Source organism: Apaloderma vittatum, unplaced genomic scaffold (assembly GCF_000703405.1).
Source record: "Apaloderma vittatum isolate BGI_N311 unplaced genomic scaffold, ASM70340v1 scaffold44128, whole genome shotgun sequence".
NCBI classification, from domain to species: domain Eukaryota; kingdom Metazoa; phylum Chordata; class Aves; order Trogoniformes; family Trogonidae; genus Apaloderma; species Apaloderma vittatum.
In genome coordinates this window covers 1-11585 of record NW_009732052.1, presented here as the reverse complement: position 1 = coordinate 11585, position 11585 = coordinate 1, and the positions used below count along the sequence as shown (strand labels likewise).

General features: G+C 40.0%; 1 protein-coding gene across 1 annotated transcript; it reads left to right on the top strand.

Annotated features, from left to right (window-relative positions):
• Positions 1 to 1785: 1785 nt before the first annotated feature.
• On the top strand, positions 1786 to 3379 carry CISD2 (CDGSH iron sulfur domain 2; the record flags this gene model as incomplete). The annotated part of the gene is made up of 2 exons (XM_009875376.1): positions 1786 to 1997; positions 3019 to 3379. Coding segments are annotated over 2 exons (302 nt in total), but the record flags the coding sequence as incomplete, so codon positions are not given.
• Positions 3380 to 11585: the final 8206 nt, after the last annotated feature.

Sequence of the window (11585 nt, the reverse complement as noted above, 5' to 3'; positions counted from 1 at the left end):
CATAGAAAGGACAAACAGGCACTGCTGTCCAGGAAATTCTGTATTTTGTGTAACTGAGAATGTTTAAGCATCTCACTGCTAATTGTTATCATTTAGGGCTTTCAGCTTGTTGGGGGAACTGAAAAAAGAACAACAGATATTAGTCTATTGCAGTCACTATTTGCAAATTTTGTCCATTGTTGTGTTTAGGGACCACTGCAAGTGCAGGTGTGGAAAGACTCCTGAAAGTTCTTGCAGTGCCTTTAGCATTTTTACAGTTGTGGTGCATTGACAGATAAATTGTGGCTTTCACGTCAAAGCCTGTAGAAACTCAAAGAATACAAAAGTAGTTCCACAAAATATTTTCATTATGTGGTGTACTTCCAGAAAATTCAAATTAGGAAAAAGCCAACGTGTTCTAACTGGAAAAGTATTAGCATGGACATATGCTATATTATTACATGCAAGATCAAACTGTACAGAATAATGTAATTTGGGAGTTACAACCTACTTAGCATCCTTAGCCTGCTCTATTGCATTTCCTTTCTTGTATATCTTAATCTCAAAAAACAAACTGTAGAACAAAGTTTTGCTGCCTTCTGATCCCAAATAATTTAAGAGGAACTTGATTACAGTGTTTTGTCGTACAAAGTGCTTATGCAGCTATTTGTGCTCTAACCCATTGCACTTCTTTGTTTCTCATTTTAGTCCCTGCCCACAACAGGGAGGTTGGAGTAAATGATCTCTCAGGTCCCTTCCAGCCTAGGTCATTCTATGATTCTATGATTTCTATATGAAAGTTTAGATTTAATGTATTCTCAGGAAATTTAGAAAAATGCTCTCTCCTTTATTGCACCCTGATACTTGAATTGTCACAGCATGTTTGCTGGAAAAGTGGATCCACCTTAAATGTGTGTAGATCTTATGCCAGGTGCTGATGAATTTCTTAAAAAGTCCAGTAAGTCTTTCTCTCACCAGTATGTCTAGAAGATTTATAATAATGTAGCAAGGCATCTAAGTCTGCAGAGGATACTTGAATCTTTTACCTGGACTTCAAAGAAGTTCCTTAGCTTGGTAAAAAGCAATTTTCTGTGACTTGACTTTCCCAAACTCAGGATTCTTTCTTTCTCTGTATTGTAGAAACTGGTTTCAGATCACTGAGCAAGCAGAGCTCTGGAAAAAAAAAAAAACAAAACCAAAAAAAAACCCGAAGAAAAGATTGGTGAAGGTTTTGCTAGTGCTTATCTATCGATCTGTATAATTTCTGCCAAAAGTTTGTGGAAAACACTTTATAAATAAATAAAATGTGGAAAACTTGAAGGTAAAAATCTAAAATAAGCAGATAAAATTGATTTAGAAACCATACTGAATAGTTCTTCAAATACAGAGTGTTAGGATACTGGCACTGAATATGCTTACGGCATTTAACTGTTCCCAGTTTGCTAGTACACAGTGCTGGTTTACTTCAGGAGAGCAAAACCCCTGTAATTTTAGGGTTCCTTATTTCAGTATGTCTTCGTTGTGTTTTGGATTTATTCTCTTCCACCGAGTCATCTTCCAGAGGGTTAAAATCAAACTTCAGGTGAAATTCTGGAATCAAATTCTTACCTTGGCTACAGTAAAATCCAGGTTTTAATTCTGATTGTCTTTCTTTTAAGACTTACCCACAGAGGCTTGTTTGTCCTCAGAGCCTTGCTGACTGAGCAGCCCCATTCCCTACCCCAAGCCTAAGTTGTTTGAGAGTAGATGATGCTGCACCATCCTGAAGTGGCAGTGAGAGCTAATCTAAATTCCACCTGTCATTAGTTTCAGAATGGCTGCGGTTGTTGCCTTTCCTGGGTGTGCTGGCCTTGCTCGGTTACCTCGCTGTTCGTCCGTTCCTCCCCAAGAAGAAACAGCAAAAGGATAGCTTGATTAACCTCAAGATCCAGAAGGAAAATCCCAAAGTAGTGAATGAAATAAACATTGAAGATCTGTGTCTCACTAAAGCGTACTGCAGGTGTTGGCGTTCTAAGACGGTAAGATGCTTTGTGCTACTGTATGATTAGAGAGTAAAACTTGCATATTTTTATCAGTGCTTCCATTGTGAATTGCTACTTGTTGACCTGTTCCTTTTCTCTGGAGGTGGAATGTGTCTGTGGTTTTTGAGAATGGCACAGTTCTTATTTTTCTGTGCTGTAAATCTACCTGCATGCAGAAAGAAAAAGTCTGTTAGTGTTTCTTAAAAGAAACACAGAGTGATCACCTGTGAGTAGATTAAAGCCAACCAAGCCTTGTTTAGTATTTGGAAATATTAGTCGCAACTAATTAGAAGATAACTACTCTGTTTTGCAAAAACAATGCTTAGAAAGTTGTTTATACTGGAATGAATGTAAGGCTGCACCTGTGTTGGTGAGGGAAGTGTATCCCCATCTGGTCCAGAGCAGCCAGTAAGTGCCTCATTTGGATAGTGTGTATCCCCCAAATTGACTAGGTGTATGTGAGTATTCTTCATCTACACTCCATTTCTTTTGAATGTCCTGAGTGCACGCTGGTTTTGTCATATCTGGACCAAATGGTTTTCTATTTTAGTAAAAGAAATCTGCCCTGTACCTAAGAAATCCTCTCAACTATTCTCCCTTTAGACTAATTACTTAAGCAGAGTAATTCAACACTCCTTAAAACAGTGCTTTCTGTTTGCAAATGATTAAATCTTATTAAGAGCACTTCTACTAGTTCCACAATAAACCTTAAACCATTTGTGGCTGTAATGGCTGCTTTGCTTGCTGTTATTTCATGGAAAAGGGTTTGTCCCTGACTTTGTGTCTAAGAACAGCTGGTTTAGGACCTTGCAAACTTAGTTACCTGTTAGCAATGTTTTTTTTCCATAGTAATATGTGTCCTGTGTCTGATAGGAGATGGAGTTTGATGTTGAAACAGGACGTAGGAGGAGGAACTAGCAACATTATCAAAGTGCTCTTGGCATAGGAAGAAGTATAAAAATCACCAGGCAGTTGCTGTACAGAGTTATACTAATTCCTCGTGTATGTTTTCTTCTAGTTCCCTGTCTGTGATGGCTCCCACAACAAGCACAATGAATTAACAGGAGATAATGTAGGTCCACTAATACTCAAGAAGAAAGAAGTATAGCAGATGGCCTAGTCCACTAAATCATAACTGATATAAAGTCTTTTTATACTTTTGTAGTTGCAAAGGACAGCATTTTACTATGTGATTGTTATGATTTAGTCTAATGATTGCTGTAGATTTGTTTTTGGAATAAACTGCATTTAGACAGTGCTAAATCTGTCACTGTTTTGATACTTTATTCTGAGAAGAATTATGTCTGCTTTGTAAAACTGTAATTATCTGTGTAAATAAGTCATTTATTTCAACAATAAAATGACTTCTTACAGTTAAACCTTTTCTGTATGAACATGCAATTAGAAAACTGTCACTGTTTTCAAGTGACAGAAGTGCACCTTTCTGTTGATTTTGTTCTGCTGACAAGCCATGTTTCCTGCTGCTTGCAGGGACAAGTTTAAGTGTAGTTTAGTGGGGGGAGACAAGACACTAAATTAATCCTTTGTGAGTACACCTAAGCGTACCGCATGAGGGCAGGCAACGTTATGATGTTAGGTTATGCCAGGTCTGTCCTGTGCAGTGCCTGCAGGGGCAATTTTCTAGTCTCATTTGAAGCAACCTGGCCTCAGGCAAGCCCCACACAGCTGGAAAGTTCATACAACACCCTATGTGCAGTGCTGCAGTTCCAGACCATAGAAACTAAATGACAGAGCAGGTCATCCACTACCATTATCTTTTCATTTTGGGTGCCTGTGTTGATGGTTCATGAGCTCTTGTAAGGAAACACTCTTGTGTAGCGGGAACTTCCATGGGAGCAATTCGTTAAATGACAGAACCGGGAAAGCAGATCTGGGCTGTATTCTTGGCTTGTTACCCATTCAGAATGATTGCTTGGGCAAGTCAGAACTTTGCTGTGGCTTAATTTCAGATGCAGGTAAATAATTGCTACTTATCTAAGTGCTGGATTTGTAATTAATTCTTTTGAAGTGCTTTATTCTCTAGTGACAGCCTGTATCCATTACTTTAATAAAAATTTGATACATGCTACAATTTTAGACAATTGTACTAAGGCAATACTCAACTATTTCTTAACAGCTTTTCCTCTGACCCATTGTTAGGCAGGTGGGAAGCCACAGTGTGGTGTGCTGTTGCCAAAGCTGATCACCACAGTGCTGAAACAGAAAACGAGTCGGAAAGCAGTTCTCACATAATGGCTCTTGCAGCAGCAGTAGAACTAAGGTAGATCGTTCCTCCTGTGTTTGTAACAGTTGTAGTTCTAGGTACCTAAACCTCTTGCCTTGCAGCAAAAGATAGCAGATTAGGATGTGATTGTATGTTAAATGCCTGCTTTTGCAAAGCACATAATAGAACCATAGTACAATCTTTAATGTTTAAGCATTTCATGGTGGTCTTGCTTTACTGAGTGAGCAAACCATGAACATTATATTAGGATATAACATTTATACTAGAGGAAAATCCATAATGTTGCTAAGTGTCTTACTTAGTGTTCGCTTACAGATGTGGTATATTGAATGCCAACCCCAAATCATTTGGTTTGCTGAACAAATTATTACGTGAAATTCAAAAGCCTGTATATGGATTTATTTATTTCAGGCTTTAAAATGCATAGCCTGTTGTGCCACGCTGTTGTTATAGATAAGTCTGTATGGGCTTCCAGCTTTTATCAGGATACTTTTGCATTCGAATAGTTTAATTTCATCAAAAGCCTGAGATGTTATGTATGTCAATCCTCTTCTCACATCTATTGCTCTACTCAGGCAAGCCCTGCTACAGTAAGTAATACAGCAAAGTTTGTATTGTTGTCTATAGGGGAATGGAAGGCATTTGTAGTGTGGGCCTGTAATAGTAACGCTCAGTCACGCTTCCTTTGTAGAAAGGACTTTTTAGTAATTTCCACAAGGTAAAAATAAAATTAAGAACACAAGAAAGATAAATTACCATTTCCTTGCATTTCAGAACTTGTCAGGGAAATATTATCTCTCATAACCACAGAGTTTTCTGTAGAAAATCTCAGAATTTACTGATCTGTTCAAATTATCTACCCAAAGTCTATAGGGATAGATAGCTAAGAACTGAAATATCTGCAGAGCCCTGTACCTTGCCAGCAATTGAGAGAGTTGAACCATTTGCTTGCTAGGATGTGCTTGGTCATGTCTTGCCACTGCATGACTTTTCTAACCTAATTTGGAAGCTCCACACAAAGGGATAAACTTGCCCTGAATGCTTATTAGCATAGGCCAAGACTGAGGCAACAGATGAGGCCTTCACAGTCTTGATGCAAAATCAGGGAAAGATGAACTTGTCATGTCAGGACATGCTTCTTTACAAGAACAGAAACACCTTTCTTTTGATGATAAATTTGAACAACAGTTACAATAGACTACAAATAAACTTGTAAAACAAGTATGTTTAGAGAAAGATGGCTGACTTGTGGCAACTGCTAGTCAAATGTAATTGAAGTGCAGCTGCCACAAAATTTCATCTCTCGCCCTCCATTTACTTAAAAAACAAAATGCAAAAACTATATTGTTCACTGTTTTGTGGCTATATTACACTGTGTTTCACAGTTAAATTTAGACTTCAGTCTAGATTCCCTAAAACGCTCAGTTCACTGAAAAAGAGAGAAAGCAGTGACCATAATTACGTTATCATGGCATCCCCTGGCCTGTGTGACTCCCTGGTTCGAGATGGCCAATTTTTGTCTTTCCCTGTATGCTGCCTGCTTTATCTCTGCCCACTGTTGGCCACCAGGAACGTGCTGTGCTGTCAGGCCTTCATACTGCAGAGGTTCTTGTGAACCTTCAGGAACTGCACACACGTACCATGCTCAGTGCTCTCCCACATTATGCCTGTGATGATGTCTGCGTGACAGTAGGACTCTGGTTATAGTTTGTTGAACATTGTGCTGTAATTCTGTTTCCTGCAAATAAGCTGGCATGGCATAAAGATTTTCTTGGCTTGAATTTATGCGTTATTGATGAATGATTTCATGGCATTTTGTTAAAAGGGAGATGGTCTTAAATGTCATTTCACCCACCTAAACTGATAAAAAGCGAAATTGTAGCTCTGAAAGTTAACTGCTATTTAAAATCAGCTGAAATTATCATTATACTTATCAGAAAACCACAGCCTCATAGGTTCTTAGCCCTGATACGTTTCTTTTCATGATGAGATGCAAGCCTTTCACTCCTTTCTGGAAGGCAAGGAGAAGAGCGTTATTAAGCAGTAATGCTTTTCATTTTAGATCTGCAGGTCTGTGTAATAGCTTCAACCTGTTTCTTTCTGAAGCTCTAATAAAAGCTGGGGGAAGTCTTGTGAGAAACATCCACATATGGTAGTGAGGAAAGAAAAATTGATTCCATTTTGTTTGGAGAACAAGATGACATTTTTCGGTAGTATAGCTATTCAAGCACTCAGAATAGTGGCAGCAATCTAATGAATAAATTGGGAGTGCACTGAGATACAGGAATGTGATAAATCCAATTTATGAGATGCTGTTACGATGGTGATCAAGTATAAGAGGCTATCGTGAACAAGGGTTGTTTGTCAGAGGTTTGCTTGTATACTTAAGGTTGTGTTCAGATGTACAGGGCTGTAATCCTTACATGTCACACCTTTGTTATGGAGCAGACTCCAAATTGGCATAATGATCCTGCCCTTCAGGAAGATTATACGTTTTATAAAATGTGATGAAAAAAGAAGAGCTATATAAAACTTCTGTAAGTTTTACTCAAGTAGAATTATTTTATAGACAGTCACTGAGGAACTGAACGCCACATTCCCTCATCAGTTAGGTTTACAAACATGACAATTTCCAAATACAATAACCTCCTATTAAAACTACCCATATTTACCCACATTAAATGTAACAGAGTGCCTCATTAGCCATGCAAAATAAGCAGAACAGGCACAGAAGTTAATACCTGACACAACCACCAAGCAGAGCAGTTTGAAGCATCTTCTTTTCTGGTCAAGGGGCAAACATGAATCAAACAAAAAAATGTACGTTCCCCACAGGAGAGAAAACAGCAAAATATAGTAAGAAAAATGTCAACTGTTAGGGGAAAACTTACCAAAGAATTCCTTGGTAATTTTATAACTGTGCTGGAATTGCAGGCTGTGAAACTTAAATATTTCTCAGGAAGTTTTCTTTTTGGCTTGGAGAAGGCATATGCAAAGGCACACATTAAGGAGCTTGTCGTGGGTTAGGGCTAGGCCAGCCGCTAACACGGACAGATGCTCTCTAACCCCCTCTTCCCCCCCGAAATGGGAAGGAAAAGGAAATGAAGCAGAGAGACTTTCGGGTTAGAGAAGAAAAAACCTAGAACAGCTTTAATGAAAACAATAATAGAAAATAATAGTGGAATGATAAAAGTAAAGAACTATATACAACTATAGATAATAGCCTGATATCAAACCTGACTGCCTCCCTCGGTACCAATCCCCACTGATGCTGCCAAACAGGAGGCACTGGGGCAGCCCCAGGCTCGGCGGCGGCGGGAGCTGGATACAGGGAGCTGGATTCGAGAAGTCAGGATCCGGATCAAGAACAGGAGGTCAGATGGAGTCCTCTCTGGACACTGGCCATTGTAGAAAAGGGCAAAGAAGAAAAGAGCTAAACCCAGGACAGAGCTGTAAATAATCTGTATATAGATGTATAGGCAGACAGTGCAAGTGATAGTTTAAGATAGTTTTCATTTAAAAAGGATTTTTGTACATTTTTGTGTTGTATATTACAAGGGTAAAAGCTAAAACAGAATTAATGCTTTACTAATGCCAAAAAATACCTAGACACATCAAATATATTCTATACAGTATCCTGTAAATTGAATTCCGTGAACTGTAGTGCAGAAACCTGCAGGGAGGCGTTCTCTGCTTTGAGTACAGGCACAGTCTAACATCCTTACTGAAAAATAACAAAATTAAACCTCGGGTTTCTGAGGAATGCTCTACTGACTCCATGCCTCAGAACAGATCTGGGAATGACCTACTTGGAGCTAGTTACTTGTACTGAACGTAGCAGAGTAAGAAAGATTTGCTGGTATCTGTCAATACTAAACCCTAATGATACGAAAGCTAAAGGCAAGAGAAGAATTTTGGTCAACAGAGTAAGTTTACTTCTGGCTTTAAGGCAGTCAAGGAGTAGAAAAAGGAAACTTCTGAGAACGGGAAAATCTAATGTGAACTATATGCAACTGACTGTGCGGGAGGCATCTACGTTAAATAAAATGAAGAAATCCACATCTGAGTGTGTTGCTCCCTCTGGTGAAATGTCGTGGCAAAATATTTGATGTGAGTGTTGCCAGTCTTTACCGTGATCCACAGCTGCACACAGCTTGTGTTTCTGGAAAGACCTACAGGATCTGTGGGTACGTGCTGAGGGTGCTAGCGCTGTGTCCTAAACACTGCTTCCTCCTGACACTGACCTTCACGCCACACATAGCCTTTCTGAAGATAGGTGAGAATGAGGCATCTTTTCATTCACGCCATCCCTCTCAGCACTGCATTTTCAAGGCTGCTCATTTAAAGTATATTAGTTTTCTGCATCAGTCAGAGATAAAAAAAGCCCTGGCAAATCCGAGAGGCCTCTATTTTCCAGAGTCAAACCAGCCAGCCACCTCCTTGAAAAATGAGCACTAACTGGCTATATTTTTAGCAAATACTTGGGTTTCTTTGCTGCATCTATCCAAATGCAGATGTCAGAAGGACCTGATCATGGCATTTTCTCAGCCAGAAGAGTATTAGGACAAAGCAATGGGAGATCCCAGCTGACCTATGAATTTTGATTTGAGGTCTGCTGCTGTTGCTGAGTTCCCCCAAAGTTGCTGAGGAGTGGGAGGCAACCCACTGCCACCTTGGCCTTGCCCTATCAGCAAACCCCACCTGAGAAGAGCTCTCCCCTCTGTTGTACAGTGGCCACCACCAGAACAGCCAGTCTCAGTGACCAAAAGCTCACTTTCTCTCCCTTGACATCACATTGTGCGAAGGCTGAGGTATGCAAATGAAGCAGCTGCTATCCCAATCCCATACAACCCTCTCCCTGTCCTGACAGCCTCCCCACAACCTTCATCCCATTTTTAAGATCAGTCCTTTTTTCAACCAGCAACACCTGTATTACCACAGTCTGTGATGGACACTGTCGTCTCTTTCAGTACCTAAGTGCAACTTGCTGTTTCTTGCTGCAACCAGAGCTGATAGTCTTTGAAGGCACAGAGGAATGCATGAGCTATGAGGATGAAAAGTGATAGGAAAAGGCAAGTTTTGGAAAGTGAATGAGGAAGAAGATGGAATCACCAACCCACGGCAGGACTTGTGCACCGTGTATCAGCTGCTGCATTCTTTGAGCTGTGGAACTTGTCATCTCATGGCCCGGTTTCAGCCATCAAGAAATTATTCACGTTAGTCCCTATTTTCTTCTGTTTATATTCCACCTTATATTTCGGCTCCATGCCTGAACAATTCCAGTTTTTGCCCTGGCCTCACACCCACACATTTCCAGTAACTGTTGACTGCTCACTTCTCAGTGACTCACTGCCTGGCCAGTCTATTCACTGTATGTTCAGCTCTTTCATCTCATAAGGCACTATCAACACATAAAAATATTTTATAAAATTCCAGCAGGGCTGCTTTTAAAATAGCAGACATAACTGACACTCGTTTAGGTTTTCTCCAGAAAGATTACAGACATGCTGTGTTTACTCAACCGAAGTGTAACAGCTGAAGAACTATATTCCTGTAGATATCTGTCTTATGAAGGTTCACAGGTCTTTGCCTCTTCTCTGACCTCAGCACCTTCCTCATCGTCCTTGTTCTTTGTCTGAGCCTTTTGCAAAAGCCTGGGCCCTGCCAAGCCAATAACCAGGGCTCCAATTGGAGCAGTGATCAAGATAGCCAAGAAAGCTACTGTCAGTACATCCATTCCATACTTCTCCAGTTGCTCATCCTGATGACTTCTTGCTGTATCCAGGGCAAGGGAACCTATTGCAGCCTGCAGGAAAGAAAACATGGCTGACATGGAACAAGTAACTTTTAGCACTGAAAGAGGAAGAAAAAGGGAGTAATCATCCGTCAACATTTAACATAAATTTGACATTCTAAGTGCATTCAACCCATTCATTTCTAGGCAGTACCTAGAAAAGGAAATGTTATATTACAACTGTGAGAACAATTTTCTCTTGGCTACAGTCTTCCTAAGCTAATGAGTTTATCTAGGTGGTTCCACCTTCTGAAGAACAGTGCTTAACTGCCATCTTATCCAGATTTCTGGAGGATGGGATTCATGAAATGGGCCAGCGTACTGTTTATTGCAGCTGTTGAAATGCCACACTTTGAGAATGCATCCTGACAGCAGTCAACTAGTAGCAGCTTCTGAAAATTTAGTCCACAAATCTTGCAATATTCCTTGCCTGTTCGGATTATTAACTTCTGTTTGCAAGTAATCATGCTATTAAGACAAGGTAAAAAAATGACTTAATGACTGAAATAAAGGAGCAGGTATGCAGCCAGCCTGAGGCTTCTCTAGCAATATGGCTGTCAGACTACCCCTTACCAAAATGACCACAAACTGAAAACCCTCTCATGTGACTGTCCCTGCAGACACTTCACGTGTAAGGGGGAAATGCTTTTACCTTTGAGAGTTCTCAGAATCTGTGTGTAAAGGCACAATCATCTGCAATAGCTGAGAAAAAGTTCAACTTCCTATGATAGATGTACAATTAGCTATCAGTATTAAGACTACAACCCAGGATGCCAGCAAAACACCTTCACATAAAAGGCTCTCCTTGCACTTTTCAAGCCGACTTAGGATGGCTTAGAATACGAATTGTCCATATACTACACTTGGCTGTCATGGAGCCTGATCTTATCTCCGTTTACTGCTGTGCTAGTTACAAGGAGCCTTGCTAAGCACAATAGATTTAGCCTGGAATGAGAGTGATGTTGGACTGTTTACCTGGACAGTGGCTTTGGGAATCCACGCCAATGAGACAAATACTTTCTCCTTGAAATTAAACCCAGCAAAACACACCATCAGGAACGTTGCTATGATTCGCACAACTAGGGAAATGCCCAATGTAGCAACACAGAGCCCTGCAACAAAGACAAACACTTCTCAGTACTTGTGTGCATAGGTACCTGAGGGGAATAAGCCTTTTGCCTTTTTTGGGGTCAGCTGTCATCTTTGCTTTAGCTTTCTTTAATGGAGATTCTTTGGAAGCCAGTAAAGAAAGTTGGATAGTTAGTGAATGATCTTACCAACAGTTTCAGGCCTAAGAGACATAACAGATACTTCGGCTCCAATTAAACCGAAAAGAAAAGGTTGGAAGATACTCCATGCAACTGCGACAATTTTTTCTACTTCCCTCTGCAAAGAAAAACAAAAATAATTTGTAAATTCACAAAGTACAGCAGACACCACAATTAATCAAAGGACAAAGTGAAGATGTATCATAAAGACTGTCCAGAGTTGTTCCTCCTTCTTTGACCTAAAAGATTCAAAATCACAGAATCACAGAATGTTAGGG